The 17,971-nt window shown below is 46.0% G+C and overlaps 1 protein-coding gene across 3 annotated transcripts in view; it reads left to right on the forward strand.

The window, feature by feature from the left end:
• The first annotated feature begins 13,792 nt into the window (after positions 1 to 13,792).
• Positions 13,793 to 17,971, forward strand: part of Runx1 (RUNX family transcription factor 1) — a 249,953-nt gene continuing 245,774 nt past the window's right edge. For all 3 annotated transcript variants that reach the window (XM_008835922.3, XM_029564879.1, XM_029564880.1), the window contains exons 1-2: positions 13,793 to 13,925; positions 14,132 to 14,247. In XM_008835922.3, coding sequence (XP_008834144.1) covers positions 14,190 to 14,247 — 58 coding nt within the window. In that variant the 5' untranslated portion in view covers positions 13,793 to 13,925; positions 14,132 to 14,189. The remainder of the gene's footprint in view (positions 13,926 to 14,131; positions 14,248 to 17,971) is intronic.

Here is a 17,971-nt window from a genome sequence, read left to right on the forward strand (position 1 = left end):
AGTATGTCCAGCTCCCAGCTGTCATCCACTTGTATCTAATGTAGCTGCCACCCAGCAATTAACACGCCTGGGCTCCTCTTTGGAAAGAGGCAGAGAGAACAATACTGCATGCATCCTCCCGGACTAGAGGACAGGTGAGTTCAACATGGAACAAACAGGTAAATGATTCCGTTGGCCATTGTTTGTTTCTTACAGCCAACAAACCACTAACAAGGTGAACTGGGTATTTAACACTCCTCTAGGGCCTTGAAAGGGGTGTAAGAAAAGGGAGGAGAAAATAACCCACAGCAGCCCACAGGGATGGAAAATCTGATGGCGACATCAGTGGTACCCCAGAGATTATAATGAGTCTCCCCTTTCCTAACTAAGCTTCCTACTTCTGAAGACATATGCATATACACTTGTATCCCACATCTTGTCCATTGACAGAGGTTTCCAGATAAACTGAGGTAACATAAAATGGATTAAATTAAAATTTATCCAGTGGAGAGGTAGCTCAGCAGTTAAGAGCACTTGCTACCCTTGCAGACGACACAGTTTGGTTCCCAGCACCTACGTCTATAACTCTAGCTCCAGGGGATCTGATGCCCTCCTCTGGCCTCTGAGGACACTGCACACACGTGGTACACATACAGACAAGCAGACACATAAATTAAATGAATAAATAAATAAATAAATATTTAAAATTTACCAGCTAAATTTTAATTCAGATCAACAAGGAAGAAATCTTTGCTCATCCACATCCTGTGCAGCATTGGGAACATGGTACAAACTTACTGTCTCTATAAAGTTAGAAATTAGTGATACCTGCCCCTGTGGGAGTTGTTTTCTTTTGCTAACTCTCATTTCTCTGCCTTCATTATATCAGACAGGTACATCCTTGGTAGAGATAAACTTGAACTTTAGAGTAAAGATGTCACTCCATTTAGGTGAGGGCTTGATGGTCATGAAAGCGTGTCACCTGTTTCCAGTGGTTTTGGTCTAATCCCCAAGAGAAAATAAACTAAATTTAATTGGATCAGTTATATGAATGAAGGTAGATATCTAGAAATTTTAAAATTTAAAAATGCATTTTTATAGATGTAGGACTCTGCTTCTAACATTTCATTATTGTACCTACCCACATCATCTAAATGAAAAGGTTCCTGGGTAATCCAGGGTCTACCCCATCCTGCATTCAGCATGGCACAGGAACACCATGGCCCACACAGAGTCCTAACTCTATCTCTTCCTATGACTTTCCACTGACTTAACAGAAAGGGCAGCCTGGGAAACAATTGGAACACAACTGGATGAGCCGGAGCCATGGTTTGTGTGGTGACAGAAGCCTAGAAAGCTGTGCCGCTCACCTAAGTCAAGGACAGCATCAGCTGGCTGTGGTGTGAAGTCTGGCTGGCAACAACAGTCTACTTTGTGCATCAGACATGATAATCTCCACTATGTAGCTGCTACAGAAATAGGACCAATCCTTTGACTTATATTAAACCCACTATCTTGCCTCAATCAGTCCTAAGTGTGGTCAACTATCTTCAGAAATGGAGAATTAAAGGGTAATAAATGGTTAGAACTTATCATGCAGTACTGGTCCATCTTTGGCTAATTTCACTATGCACATTTTCCCAGTCTACCTTTGTTGTAACACATATCAAAACGATGTTCCTTTTCAAGGCAGAATAATATTCCATGGTATGAACATAGCACATCTTGTTGGGAGGCTCTTTGACTTGCACCCAGCTTTTAAAAAGCCACTTGATTTTTGTCTTATGATGGACATTTTTTATTTTGTTTTAGAACAGGGTCTTACCATACAGACCAGATGCCCTTGAACATGTGGCCATCTTCCTGCCTCAACCTCCCAATTGCTGGGCGTACACCATCCTTTTAACCATCTCCATGCGGCAGTCTTTCCTCTGTCTAGCTAAGAAAGGCCCCTAGTTCACTCTAAATCACAGCCTCTAATACCAAAACTACAAGCTTTATTGGACGCCCTTCAGTGCAACTGGGCTGCAGGGTAGGTGGGTGTTCAAACTCCTTCTTTGCATAGCCTAGTATTTCTCCATCCAGCTCGGCCCCTGGCTAAGCCCCCTCTCACCTCCATGCTGGGAAAGGACAAAGGGACAGAGGGAGGGGGATCAGCAGCTTGCCCCAGTGTGCTTGCCCCATTCATGGCCTTCTCTAAGACCTCACAGCTCAGCGCTCCCAGGCTCTGCAAAAGCTGTGTCTGCCCCATGCTGACTGGCTCACTGGGCTCTTCCCACCATGCCCACCTCCAGGCTGTAGTCTGCCATCCTTTCTTAGCTCCAGTTCCCTACAACCTGCATCAAAACCACCTGAACCAAAATCTCTTTGCCAGGGAAGTCCGCCACTTGTGCAGACTCCCTCTCAAAGTGGTGCTAAGCCAACTCCTATATACAGATCCGTATCTAGAGATTCTTACGGCAATGTACTCAGAGTTTGTGATGCAGTTCCCATGTACTCTACCCTAGGAGAGGCTGTTTCAGTTCTTTCAGGTGACTCAAGCCTCAGACTTTGGGATGCATACTCTTTGCAGAGCCACACTTAGGATCCTCTTGATAGGTTAGATCTAAGCCTCAGCCACTGAGGAGGAAAAATACCTGGAGCCTCTTGCTCCTTCCAAGACCTCTTCTTCAGTACCCCTTAAAGTTTTTATAGCCTTACTGAGGACTAGGGATCCAAAAGGTTCTCTTCAGATGCCTCTTTAGAAGTTTCTGGATTCTGTCCTGTGGCTCGCTCTGTTATCTAATAAACCCAGGTGGTGACAGAGCAGCTTGCTAAGACTTAGAACCTGCCGCTGTGGAGAGTGGTCCTCCCTCTGCCCCGCATCAGCCTATCTTAAATATACCCTCAAAACCTGGCTGTTTAATAAAATCAGTGACAAAGAGCACCCAAAATCCCTTTAGGTATAATTTCTCTTGACTCTATGAAGTAGTTAGCAGGTGATTCAACTCGATTGATAGAGTGCTTACCTAGGATGTGTGAGGCACTGGGTTTGATCCCCAGGACCGGCTAAACTGGCATGGTAGTATACGTCTGTATTTCCATCACTGGAGAGGTAGAGGCATAAGGATCAGAAGTTGAAGGTTATCCTCACTACATAGAAAGTTTGAGGTCAGTCTGGGCCTCATAAGACCCTACCTCAAAAAAAAAAAAAAAAAGTCTATGAAGGAGATACTTTGTAAATAATTTTTACCAGTGTGAAGATGCATGCCTGTAATTCCCACACTTGGGAGACAGATGTAGAAAGATCAGGAGTTCAAGGCCAGCCTCAGCTACATAGCCTGGGCTAAATAAGACCTGACCTCATAAACAAACAAAACCCAAACATTTTTAACTTAATTGAAGGGGAAAGGCCATATAACTAACTTAGATGTGTTAAATACACATCTAAATGTAACAATGAACTTCATATTAACTTCCCATGGAGGCAAAGGAGCAACGAACTCTGCACTTGAACAAAGTTCGTGTGGCTCCTGTTTAGTCTAACATTGCTCCCTCTCCCCTCTTGAAACTCCTTCCCTCGGAGTTGAGCTCCTTTCTCCTGACCCGGCCTTCTCCTGACAGACCTTGGTTCCTTCCCCGACACCCTTCTTCCCCTACACACCCCACCCTCAACTTCTCATAACTTCACTTTGCAAATTAACTGGCCTGTCTCTCCACCTCAGCTGCAGCTCTGTGCTCTGGCTTTCTGTATCTCTGACACGTCTCCACAGAAGCTGCTACCCAGAATGCAACTGCTGCAAAGCCCGTGGCTGAAAACAAACCCATGTGCTGTGGGAAGGCCCGGCATCGCCCCTGGGTTTGGCTAGTCAGCTGTTCTAGATTGGGGTGGTGCTCACTAAGTGCCTAATGACCAGCCGGGTGAAGGCTGAGCGCACATGGTCTCAGCTGGGACGACTGGCTCTCTCCTATGTCTTACCCTCTGCTGAACCAGGACGTAGTCTAAAGCGCAAACACGTTTCCATTTTAAGTCTGTGCTTGTGTCAAGTTGTGGCTCTCTCATTGGCCAAAGGAAGTCACTGGGCAAGCTCATGAGGGGACCAGAGATACAGGGCAAAAGTGTGGCTACAAGAAGGAGGTACAGGGTCCTGAGGCCCCTCGGGCTGGCAGCTTGTCATAGTTCTACCCCTTCCAGTCTGTAGCCTGGGGACTTTCCAGTAGCTGATGTAGCACAGCTTCTGATTCCCCTTCCTCTAATTCTAATAAAGCCACATCCATCCATCATCCACAGAGTCAGTCATCAATCAGTTTCTACATAACAGAAGGTGTCAGATGGTAGAGGTGTAGCAGTAAGCAAAGACAGCCAGTGCTTCTGCCTGTCAAGTAATTGTGTCTTACTATCAGTCTTCCAAAACTTCCAATTTTATCTAACTACCTTCTTGGTTCAAGACTTTTGTTTGCTTGTTTATTAAGACAGAGTCTGCCTGTAGCCCCAGCTGGCCTGGACTCACTATATAGACCAGTCTGGCCTCTATGTCACAATGATCCACCTGTCTCTGCTTTCCAAGTGCTAGGATTAAAGGCATGCACCACCACACCCAGCAGTTTGGCCCAAGGCTTTTGATAGTTCTTCATTATGTAGACGATAACAGCAGATTCTGCAGTCTGGCCTTTGAGGCCCTCCTTGACTTGGTCCAAGTCTGTCATTTCTTGAAAAATCATTCACTAGCAGCCTCCTTCAATATTTTCTCTTTCTGTACCAGACTAGAGCTTCACTATCTCCCAAACAGGTGTGGCTTATCTCTGATCTGTCTTTGTGTGAGAGCTCTGACATAGCTGTATACCTCTCCCTGTTCATATGTCACTCCAAAGTGTATGTGACAAACACAAACACAAAACTCCTGCATCTATCAAAGCCTAACTCAGGACTCCACTGTTTTGTGGCTATAGATGTGTGTGTGTGTGTGTCTGTGTGTCTGTGTGTCTGTGTGTCTGTGTGTGTCTGTCTCTGTGTCTGTTCCTGTTGTTGTATTTTGTTTTGTTTTATGGAGATGCACTCTCATGTGACCCAGACTAGCCTCAAATTTGCTATATAGCCAAGAATGACCTTGAAAACCTGATCTTTTTGCCTCCACCTCTAGAGTGATGGGTAGACATGTGCTATCACAGCCTGCTAACGCAATGTTAGAAATCAAACCCAGGCTTTTGTGCATGCCAGGCAAGCATTCTACCAACTGTACTACATTCTCAGCCTCACTCTAGATTTTTCATCCACTGCATCTTCCTGAATCAGGTACCACACTCTCTGCCCAACTCAAGATTTCCTCTTAGTTTTGTGAATCACACCCAGGGTCAAGACCAGGGTGAGAGACACGAGGCACACGGGGTCCAGAATGTGCTCACACTGAGGGTCCTCCAAGATTGGATCAACACTGACAGCCAAGGCTCCTTCAGTTTTGTACCCTGAGGGCCGATCTTACCCCACCCCAGTCCCACCTCTAGCCGTACATGGCCTTTTAGTGTGTGTTATGCATTCAGTTTTGCATAAACTTTCTTCTATGCATGATTGAGCCCACCATACCTGGGGTCAGGAAATAAATGCAATGAAGTAACAGTACTCAATAAATACTCAGCGTAATAAACAAGTAGCATGGAAATTTCTATGAAGAAAAGATCAGGAGAGAGAAATAATTGTGGGAATGACTGGGAATGAAGGTTTCTACCTCAGATTGGAGGAGTGCCGTGCAGCACTTGCACTGTAGCGATGTATCACATCCTGAGGGACACTGCACCCTGCGTGTGTAAATGGAGAAAACAGGAATCTGAGCAGCGATGGGAGAGCCAAATGCAAATTCACATAGCTTGGGAGATGGAGGAGACTGGATTCGAAGGGAACGTAAGTCTAAATACACACATGCATCCATGCATCCGTTTGTAGATGGCCATGACCAGAGCCAAAGTTAAGGGGTAAATCAAGAAGCCTTTCATTATTATGATTTTATTTGGGGGGGGGTGCTTTCTGAGACAGGGTCTCCCTGTAACCCCAGCTGGCCTGAAACTCACTACACAGATCAGGCTGGCCTTGAACTAACAGAGATCAGCCTGCTTCTGCCTCCCAAGTGCTGGGACTAAAGGCGTGTGCCAGGCTCTGCTTGATTATTGTGATTTTAAAAGAAGCAGGAATTGGTGCGTGAGACCAGTTGGGAGAACAAGGACAGAGCGATCTGTTTAATGACAAAATCACTGCTGGAAGAAACTCGAAATCACGTGCAAAATTTGAACTTCTTCCCACTGATGGCACTAACATAGACATAAGACATACGGTGGGTAAAGTGCTTGCCTTTCAAGCATGAGGAGCTGAGTTAGAGCCCCAGAATCTATGGAAAAAAGCTGGGTGTGGGGGCACACCCCTGTTATCACTGGGGAGGCAGAGACAGGTGGATCTCTAGGGCTTGCAAGCTCCAGGCCACTGAGAGAGATGGGGGGGGGGGGTAAAGGGAAAGGTTGGTAGTGCTTGAAGAGTGACAGTCAAGGTTGTTCTCCCATCTTCATACTCACGTACAAACACAAGCATGTACACGGATGCACACACATCTGCGTACACAAAAACATGCATGCACTGATTTTTTTTTTTTTTAAAGAAAGAGACTCCTTACGTAGCTCAGAATTTTTTAGAGTCCCAAATGACTTTCAAGAGTCACTGACTTGATTCTGAAGTTCCCTCCCGTGTTCCGTGAACAACCTGTGTTTCAGTCTGGTCTGGGGCCCAGTTTACTCTCTGTGGGCAAAATACGCTGTTCTTGAGCCTTGATTTTTTTCAGGTAGATTTTGAGAAGTCTAGCAAGAGCGATGGTCAAATCTGGAAAAAAAAAAATCACGCAAAAACAACTGGAGAGACGGAAGAGAATTAGTTCTGAGAAAAGGGAGGTGGCTTAAACTCTGATGGGGCCTCAGGCAAAGACCAGGTCCTCTGAGGATGGAGCTAGGGCTGTGTTCTAATAGCTGGTTCCAAATGACTATTTAGTTTTTCTAACATTTTCCAGTCCTCCAAATTCCCTTATCCTAAAGGGATCAGAGATAAATTATCTCAGCCGTGGGCGGGGGGGGGACCATATCTTCAATTTGTGTACATGTGGATTTGTTGGTAAGAATGCAAAACAGTGGGGCTACAATGGAAACCAGTATGAAAGTTCCTCAAAAACTTAAAAGTAAGCCAAGCCTGGTGGCACAGACTTGCAATCCTAACCACACAGGGGGCTGAGGCAAAAGGACCTCAAGTTCAAGGCCTGCCTGGACCACAGAGTAAATTACAGGCCTCCCTTGGCAACTTACTGAAGCCCTGTCTCAAAATAAAAAGTTAAAAAGGGGCTGGAGAGGTAGGTCAGTGGAACAGTACTTGCTAGCATGCATGATGCATTCACAGAACAGTAAAAGAACAACAATGAGGGAAAAAATGTGTTGAGCATAAAGTTCATGTTAAGTATTTTCACCATAATTTCACATACATTTAAAATCCTGAAAATACCCAGATCCCAGTAACCTTGTCAGGTGGCTGGCATTCAGAACCAGCCCCTGACAACTTGCCCTGTGGGTTGTCACAATAGCTGATGTGCTACAAGGTGACACCTTCGTTTCTTAATCTATTGTAAAGGAACTAAGAACTTGAGTTGGGGGTTGATATCAAAACCAGAACATGGACTGGATCCTCCTGTCTTCCTACAGGCTCCTTCCAAAAATCCAGTCAGCAGTTCCTAGACTGTCAACAGGAAAAGAATTCAAAGAGAAGGAAATTAAAACACACACCACATCATTTTCAAGTGCCAATATTTTGTTTCTCCTGTAGCTGATTTTATATATATATGTTTTGAGGTTCTGAAAGAATGTTAGCTTGCATCTATGAGGTTAGATTATATTATTTCAAAACACAGAGCTCAAAAATGAAATGATAATCCAGGTGTAGGGATGCACTCCTATAATCTCAGCAATCCGAAAGCTGAGGCAGGAGGATTATGGGTTTGAAGCCAGCCTCACCTCAGCTATGCAATGAGACTCTCTATAAAATAAATAAAAATTAGAGCTGGAGAAATTGCTTTGTGGCTAAAGTGCTTACTGTTCAAGCATGAGGACCTGAGTTCAAATCCCCAGAACCCTTGTAAAACCAAGGGTGCCTCTCTGTAATCCCAGTGCTTCTAAGGTGAGAGAGGAGACAGAGAAAGGAGAATCCCTGAGGAGCAAGCCTGGTTTACAAAACAATAAACAGCACAGTAAACCACAAAGAACAGCAAGCAACAAAGAGATCTTCTTCCAAATAAGCTGGAGGGTGAGGACAGATGCCCTGTTCTCTGAGCTCCACGCATGCACTGTAGTGTGCACATGTACCCACAGATTAAGTAACGAACACTTGGGATTTCTCTAACATCAACTGCAGAGGTTATTTTCAACTCATTCCTATCCTAACTTCTAAATTAATTTCCTGATACCATACCTGTATGGTACCTAGCAAGTGAAAATATTAAAATTTTCAGATTGGTTGTTTCCATATTAAAATATGAACCACAATTCTCTTTCTTAGTTCATTCAAAACCATTTTGCATAGTCCAAACAGTCACCGATGCACACAGCACCCCGTTGATAAAAGTAGCATTGTGCTTTGGTTTCCATGTGGACACATGGCATCTGTTAATTTGCCTACCACCAGGAAAAGAAATAACAATCATAATAAAAGTCCAAAGTTCTCAAAACTGAGTGCTCTGATGGGAACTGGGAGAGGTGTGAGCATTTGGCTCCCGAGCCCCAGGATCGAATGTGAAGGTACTGACCAGTGAGAATCCCGGCTTCTCTCACTCAGAGGAATTTTTCACTGGTCTCTCTCCATTCTCTGCGGGCTAAAATTAGTCTCCACCTTGGAGAAATGGACTGCAAAGTTCAGCCCTAAGTCTGACTGGTTTGCATCATTTGACCAGACCTTGAACCCTGAACATGTCTACCATTCAAAGAGAAGCTCAGTTTTAAGTTTTGCCCTCTTGGTTTCAGACGGCAGTAAGAACAGAAGGTCAACACTCTGTAAGGAGAAGCTACTCCAAACGAGCTCCAAAGCCTGGCCTGAGGTGGGCCCGAAGCCATCCAGATGTCTTGGAGAGCAGTGGCCAGACTCCTGGATGCCTAAGGAAATGGAGCCTCTGAGCCCAAGAAACATAGGCTGCTGGAAGTGGGAACTGAATAGAATCAACCCTTCTTGTAGCAAAGGTCAGGGAATTGTATCTGCATGAGGTGACTAGAGAGCAGGGAAGGAACCTGGGGGAGCTTGAAGCCCATGGTGGCCACCAAGGCCACCTGCTGTACTGCTTGCTGTCGAGACACATGGCACATGTCTGGTAGAGCTCACACCACTCCACATACATTGAAACTGCAAAGCCAGTGAAAACAGAGTGTGATGTCCCTGAAGGAAGAAGCCTCATGTCTATACCCAGGTAGCAGCCAACTAGACAGTTTCAGGGAGGCTCCCTGTATTGAATGTCAAACCTCAAACCGTCAGGGAGATCCAGACAACAGCACTCATGATGAGGGGTCCTAGGCCCAACCTGAAAGAACATCACCTTGGGGGCTGCAAGCTGAGCCCTTGTGGGTTGCTGCTGTCTAGAAAGACCCAGGACTTAAGCACTTACATCAAAGGAACAAAGTTGAGAAGCTAGAGGCTTTCAGAAAACTCTAAGGGGATTTCAAAACTGCATCTTACTCTACTTAAAGAATTCTAGAATACTTGGCGGAGACATCCCTCCCTCGAAGCAATTCTCCTCCAGCTTCCACATACGGAGGAGTCACTGGGAAGTGTGTACAGTGGCAGATTCAGACAGGAGCTTGGGATGGAGCCAAGACTGTGATTCCTAGCAAGTTCCCAGGTGGGGCCATGGCTACAGGCTCACAGTCTTTATGGACAGCAACAAAATGGCTCCAACTCCTCTTTGTAAACATTGTTACCAGATGGATTTCACATCATTAGAGAGCAAGAAGTCAGTCATGATGCTTCCCTCCCTTCCTTTCTTCTTCCTCCCTTTATCCTTCTCTCTTTCTCCTTTCTTCCTTCCCCTTCCCTCCCCTCCTTCCTCCACTGCTCCCTTCCTCTATCCCTCCCTCCCTTCCTCCTTTTCTCCCTTCCTTCCTCCCTGCCTCCCTCCCTTCTTCCCTCCTTCCCTCCTTCCTCCCTTCCTTCCCTCCTTCCTTCCTTCCTCCCTCCCTCCCTCCTCCCTCCCTCTGTCCCTCCTTCCCTCCCTCCTTCCTTCCTTGCCCCTTCCCTCCTTCCTTCCTTCCTTCCTTCCTTCCTTCCTTCCTCCTTCTCTCCCTCCCTCCCTTCCTTCCTTCCCTCCTTCCTCTCTTTCTCTCTTCCTCCCTTCCTCCCTCCCTATTTCCTATTTTGCCTCAGCACAATATATCATTATATTTGAGAAGGTCAAGACATGGATATTGAAACTCTTGCTTGGCTAACAAAGGTTTATTGGGGCTAAAATTTGAATTATACTTTTACCCAACTGAAGAAAAGACTAGTACAGACAGAGGTATATCCCTTCCTCCCCCACTTCCCAGCCCCCAGCCCTTGAATACCACTGAGAGTGCCCACAGAGGAAAGCTAAGAGCAGGTTGATTGACCTGGCAGGCTCTCCAATGACTTTAATCTATCAGATGTGCCAAGAGCAGGTTCCATTCAGCCCATGAAGTGTTGATATCTGTGCCTGAGCTCATTGTTGGTGTAACACAGTTTATAGGTAACTCCTCTGTTACAGAGCAAAGGTTTAACAACAATTCTATGACAGGGCTGGGGAGATGGCTCAGTTAGCAAAGTTAGAACCCAGAGAAAAAAAGCCAGACATGGGGACTGTGCTTATAGTGCCAGCACTGGGGAAGCAGAGATAAGAGAAACCCTCGGGTTCACTAGCCAGCCTAGGCTAATTGGGGAGCCCCAGGCCAGTGATAGACCCTGTCTCAATAAAGAAAGTCAAGATGAAAGAGACTTCTACACACTTGTGCACACGCAGGCGCGTGCACACACACACACACACACACACACACACACAGCCCATGCTCTATAGAGATTATTTAGCAAGGTTATCATCTGAAGGTTATTGCTACTATACTATACAATTGACACTGTACAATCTGTGTTATCATATATGCGGAGTTCAGAGATGGCACACAGAAACCATGAAATGAAAATGCGGACCCAACAGCATTTTAATTGGATGGAGTTACACACAGAGCTCTATACATTAATTACAGGGTTGTGCAACTACACATCTTTCAATCTTCACTGGTATTTTTATGGGGCCATTAACAAAGACACCTGAGCGTTTCTCCGCCCCACCCCCTGAGAGTGGCATTTCAGTGCTGTTGCCGGTCTGAGGAGGATGAAGACTACCATCCCATTCCTTGGCAGAGCCACAGTCCCCTGCAGCTGCTCTGGGACAGTTTTCCATCCAGCGGCCTGCATTCTGAGTCACTGGCAAGGATGGAGGGTGTGGGTCCACGGGTGAACTTAAAGAATCCTCAACGGCTCTGCTTAAAATGGGATTAAGTATTTCTGTGGGCGGTTCTCTGACGACAGACGTATCTTTTTGTCTTGGGATCCTAAAGAAATTTGAAGGCCAGGTTCACTGACAGCCAGCTGAGTCTCTACTTACTGTCATGGTTTGGAAAAGGCCCAGAAAAGTCCCAACTGCTGCCTCAGCGAGCTGTGAAGTTTTGCTTTGCAGTCAAGCCCAGGGAAGGCAGCCCAGGGCCGGCCCAGCACTCAAGCTTTTCTACTCTGCCCCCTGGTGTCCTGCATCATCCAGGACCCTAGGACAGCAGCCTGCAGAGGAGCCTCTGGAGACTCCTCGGGCAAAGAGACACACAAGGCTTGACGAAGCTGAGGCCTCCAAACCACGCTGGTGGCCATGAAGACACCTAAGGCTGAAAGCATCCGGGAGTTTCTGAAGCGAAATATCTCTAGGATTAATCTTCGCGGACCCTTGAGTTTCTCACTCTTGGTGAAGCGTGACTCACCTTTGAGAAAGCAGCTGCAGCGACAGCCCTGGGATCCTGGAAACCCTCCAGGGTCAAACAAGGCCCAAAGAGAGAAACCTAGCCGTGGCCTTAAGTCAGAAGGCTGGACTTTGGTAACTCCAGTGACTCAGGGCCAAAATGAAGATTATATTAACAAGGGATTTGAATAATGAGGATTACATTAACAAGGGATTCGACTTGAGGTGTAATGGGAAGCGTGCATTGTATTTAGATATTAATATGCTTCATAAAAGAAGTACAGACATTGTTTTAACTGTGGCCAAGTGTGGGCATTTGTGAGCTTACTTCTCAGCAAGACTAGGAGAAAGTGACCTGTAAAGTTGCAATTCCTGCTTTGGTCAAGACAGGAGTAAGTAAAAATGAAGTCTGGTTCTCCTGAAAGGCCTGTGTCATCGGAGGAAATGCCCTGGGTCTCTGTGTGGTCCACATTAACTTGTTGAGGACCCACTGAGGGGTTCCTCGGGGGCTCAGACTTCCTAAGCACCCCTGTGGGTGGTGCTTGGAATCCGGGGTTGGCACTTGGGACCTAGCCTGTCAGTTTCTCCCCAGGACGCGCCTTGAAATGTTCTGTGTACAGAACTGAGGACCTATGCAGATCAGAGCCAAAGAAAAAAACTGCATTAGGAAAAGAAAGTCATTCATCATCTGGGACCTACAGTAAGAATATTTGATTTGTCAGCAGGTAAGCCCAATAGGCAGGAAAAATGTAAATAGGCCAATGTGAACAGGAGTGTTCACACACCACAAAACCATCATGTCTTCACCACTTACTAACAAACATGGCTTCCTAGCAGAAGAAGGATTGCATGATATTCCCCAGGGCTGCGAGGAAATGCAGGCGCTCGGGCTGCCTTTCGGTCCTATAATGTCTTAATGGACCCAAAGTTTTACCTAGAGATATGAATTAGCAGTTGATTTGAGTTGAACTAAAGAAAGGCTGCAAACAGACCTTACAGGTAGAAACAGAAATTAACGGCGGTGCAGGGCTTTGCCCCGGAGTAGAAGTTCTCTACCCTGTGCTTTCCTCAAGGCCTCCTAATTTGAGTGTGTGAGTGTGCATGTGGGAATGGGTGTGGGGAGAGACGCACGCCATAGTTTTCTCTGTTTACTGAAAGAGATCTATGCTAAGTATGTCCACTGAGCAGGGGGGATAAAGCCACATCATTTGAGTTTTGATTAAAATGGTTTTTCATTGCACAATTAAAATGTGTTCTTTTTTCCAAACTTGAAAACGCCAGGAAGTTGCTAGCCCCCTTCCATGGTCTGCCTCTGATGGAAACCTTTCTTTTAGTTTGCTTTTGCCTTTTATAGTTTCACTTACACACTTTACCAAGGTCCTGACTCTCCCCAAGCTTATGCCCAGCAGTTTAAATGATGGGAGCCACATCCGGCCTCGGCAGCAACTTGGTGCCAGTGTTGAATTGCTACTGAATAGAAGCAGGAAGACAATCTTTATCTAAATAATCAGTAGTTCCCCAAACCACAAATAACAACAACAGGATCTGAGCTCTAAGTCAGCAAAAAGCATTGACAGAGGAGAATTGAGGCAGGGGCTTTTGGGTCTTTTTCTTCTTTTTTACATTCCCTTCACTGCAGGTTCTTTTCAACTATTTTCTTACACAGCCTGGGGGAGGGCAGGTGGAGGGAAGGAAGGGCATTGCTCAGAAAGTTTAAAAAAATTTTTGACATCACTTGTGTCATGTGATTGGCCAGAACCAATGAAGATGGGCTGCGGAAAAGGGAACAGTTAAATTTGTAATTTGGGTTGTGTGAAAACTTCTTTGGGCATCATAAACAACCACAGAACCACAAGTTGGGTAGGCTGGCAGTGTCAGCAGTGTAAGCCCAGCGCAGTGGTCAGCAGGGAGGGCGAATCATACCGAATGTAAACCACAGACTTTCGCAGAGCGGTGAGCACCTCAACCCACAGCCAAGGCGGCGCTTTTTTTTCTCAAATCTTTAAGAATTTGAATATTTGTTTCTGCAAAGTTTTTTTTTTTTTTCCATAGAGCTCAGGGAGTCCCAGAGGTGTTGAGGTTGTTGGGGGGAGGATTTAGGGAGCCATGGTTGGAGGTGAGGTGAAAGCCCATGACCTTTCTTGGTTTTTACTCTTAAGGTAAAAGAAATCATTGAATTCCCCGCCTTCGGAAGAGGTGCATTTTCAGAAGGAAACAATGGCTTCAGACAGCATTTTTGAGTCATTTCCTGCATACCCACAGTGCTTCATGAGAGGTAAGTATGCTGGTCTTTTAGTATCTGCTTTTGCTCAGCTCTGCAGACTGAAATGGCAATCTGCAGACCTTTTGGTACAGGGATCTCGATGCCTGCCGGGGGTTCCCTGTCTACTCAGTGGGAAGAATTCAAACAGAGGCGCGTGATTGCAAGGCTATTGGGTTACTCATTCATCAGACAGCAGGTCTTCAGAAATGTTTTAATAAGTGCTTAGTTAAGGTGTTGAAGTGTTCTGTCGCTGTGTGAGAGGCGCGTCAAGTGCAAACGCATTGGGTTGTGGTTTAAAGTCCTGGAGATTAGGGAGCTGGCACAAGTGAAACTCCTTGGGCTTTATATGGCTGTCCCTTGCCTGGAACCACTCTGTTGGAGAGATTCTGAACTCAGCAGGCTGCGTGGCCTTGGGAGTGGAGTGCCCCAGGGTTTTAGCAGGCACAGGTACTAAGTTGGCCAGGAGGACTGCTATCAGTGTCCAGAGGAAGAGGCAGCCCAGCCAACAGATTTCAGGGCTGAACTGGCAACTCAGCATAGGGCAGGACCTGGGCAGCCTCATTCCAGTTAAAATCATGAAAAGAGGCTGCACTATTGTTTGGCTTGTATCTGCAATTGCAAATAGGCAACCGCATCTTTCAAAAATGCCAGCATGTTGTGACATACAAGGTCTCTCTCAAAAAGAGCAATGAAGCCGAGATTCCTAAGCTTAGCATTCTCCAGGGTAAGCTCTTCAGGTCGCATGCTTATGGATAGACACAACAATCTCCCAAAGACTGCCTGCGATTTTGTAACTAGCCTCTCGTAATTTGCAGAGCTGGAGTTGAGCCGTGAGTGTGCATGTGTGTTTTGTGGGTCTTTCATGGTAACAGAGGACTGAGCTTAAACAAACAAAAATAATGGCATAAAAATGTCACAAAGGCATGGCTGTGCATCAGGGCGTGCACTTTGACCCACGTCTACAGCCTGTGGCTTGATGGTTTGGCAGAGCTGGAATGGAGCAGAATGGAATGGGGGACTCATTAGCTTTCTGGCTACAAACTCTTGTGCACACCCAAACAGTATCTGTGAATCATTATTTATTCATACGGCCAAATGAGCTGGGGAATGCAGAGGGCTTGCCAGCCATTCTGCCACAACAAATGCTATTGTGGATGCCACAGAGTTTCTATGCTTCCGGGTGTCTGAAATGTAAAAATTTGACAAGGTGTGTGTGTGTGTGTGTGTGTGTGTGGTGTTGGGGGTGGCAGGAGGATTTAGGGAGAAGGGGAAGAAAGCAACTCATTAAGTGATTCCAAGCTTCAAATTAAAGGGTTTCCAAGTGCTCCCTTCCTGGCAGCAGAGGAAATTGAGTGAGGTTGAATCATGGGGACTAGTGTGAGTCACACATAGTACAGTGTCCTGCATTGGGTACTGCAGAGACACCAGCCTGGGGGCCCCTGGCGAAAAGCCACCAACTGCTCTATTGCTGTGTTTCCTCTGGGCTGCCAGCTAGCAAAGGAAGCAATATTTGTAGAAAAACCGAAAAGAGATCTTCCTGACTTCACTCCACTTTCAATAACCGCTCCAAATGTTTATTGTTTCCTATTTTATCAACTCAGGAAGGCAGACGCAGGAAACTTTCCAACATTCCAATGGGCGATTGGTTGCATTGCAGTCTGCAGCACTGGTCTTCTGAGCTGTCTTTATGGGCCCAACAGCAAAGGTAGTTAGTGGCATGGTTGCAAAGAGCTAGAGGGAGCCTGGTTTCCCCAGACCCTGCTGAGCTTAGGAGCAAGTCAGCTGACTTTTGAGGAGCATACCTGCACAGACCCTCATGCACATCAAAACTCAAAAACAAACAAACAACAACAGCAAAAAATGATGGAGTGATGGTTCCATGTATGAAACACTTGCCACGCAAGCATGGAGTTCCGAGTTTGAATCCCCAAACCCATGTAAAAGTCAGGTCCAGTTGTGTGATCATCTGCAGTCCCAGAACCACCACAGGGAAGGAGGCAGACAGAATCCTTAGAGTCTCACAGGCCAGCTAACTGGGGCATGCACCAGTAAAGAGAACCTGCCTCAAACAAAGTAGAATGTGAGCACTAACTCCTCATACACTGCAGGCCTATCTTCTAGTGGCTGGAGTCCCTCCAGCCTAGAAGTTGTTCAAAGGGGATCACAGAATAGGGGGCTGAAGGTATGTCATGTGTTTTCCCATAAGCATGAGTTTATCAGTATTTAAATAAATACACACTGCAGCATGCGCTTGCCCCCACTCCCACACACGGACACACACACACACACATACATACACACATGTATCACATAAGACAAAATTTAGAATATCGTCTGAAAAGATCTCACTCCTTTCTGTGGAAAAGGAATTGAGGGGAAGAGACGCTGTCAGAATCCCTAACTCAATAGTATAAAATGGAAATTAAATTTCAGAGTCTAAGGAAAGCCTTGGCAACTTCCTGAGTTCATTTCACTCCATCCGAATCACCCATCCACACAAAGGTTTAAGTGGCTGTCCACACCACTCATCCGAGTGGGAAAAATGGCAAAACGTTTCTTTCGGTTTTGTTTGGACCTGGCCTCAGAACCTGGTACTAGAAAACACCATCCTGGACAGGCACTTCTTCCCCACAGTCTTTCCCCTGAAGCCACAGCTGGGCCATGCTAGGCTGTCCATGTGGTTGCTTCTCCTGCTTGTAATTTATGGTCTGTGTTCCCTCCCCAGCTGCAACTGTGAGCTGCCACAGAATCTTGTTTTCTTCCTGGGATGGCATTTATCAGTCCCTGCAATCCTCCCAGGAGGAAACCTGTAACTCGTTTTCAGCCTGATACCCGTGTGGAAACAGGGAGAAAACAGAGATGGGGAAGCGAACGAGGCATTGTTCCCTTTCTCATGAGACACGGGCTAGCGTCTGAGACACTGGCACGCGAGATGAATGTGGTCTACCACAGAGAGCTCGGCTTCTCTTGTATCACACCACACCAGGTTCTCAGTCTGCTTAGGCAAGAAGATAAGACTCAATTGAGACGCCCAGGAATTGTCACACGTGGTTGGCAGCATGAAACTCTTGCAGAACCCCAGCTTTGGTCCCCTCAAACGGTGCAATGTGTGAGGCGAAAGAGCTGTGCTGGGTGTGGAGGGGAAAGCACTGGCACTTTTTTTTTCAATGCCTCAAGTAGCCTTGTTCTTAGAAGTGGCTTAGTGGTCTAAGCAAAGGCTGAGTGCTGAAATGTCTCTGAGTTCCTAGAACCACAGGTTAAAAAAAAAATCTCAGCACATGGGGGTGCCTGTCTTCTTGGTGGTAACCAAGAGATTGTTCAAAAAGGGGATCTAAGAATGCTGGCTGAAAGTATGCAGTTTGTTTTCCCATGAGCGGCATTTATTGGTATTTAAATAAAAGTCATTAAGACACTTCCTCTCACACCACAGAAGACGTAAGTGACAGAAAGTCATAAACTATTCAGGGCATTGTCCATCCTGTGAAATCTATTAGTGAGTACTCAGACTGCTATAACAAAATACCACACTCAGGGGATTAAAAAGCAGAAATGTGTTTCCTCTAGAGGCCAGGAGTTTGAGAGCAAAGTATCAGTAGTGTCAGTTTCTTATGAGGTCTTGGTAGTTAGTTTTTAGCTTGTTGCCTCTCCCTGTTTCCTCTTGTGTTTCTCCCTTGGCATATCTATGTCCTAATTCATTCTCTCTCTCTCTCTCTCTCTCTCTCTCTCTCTCTCTCTC

Source organism: Nannospalax galili, unplaced genomic scaffold (assembly GCF_000622305.1).
Source record: "Nannospalax galili isolate Female #2095 unplaced genomic scaffold, S.galili_v1.0 scaffold136, whole genome shotgun sequence".
Lineage (NCBI taxonomy): Eukaryota > Metazoa > Chordata > Mammalia > Rodentia > Spalacidae > Nannospalax > Nannospalax galili.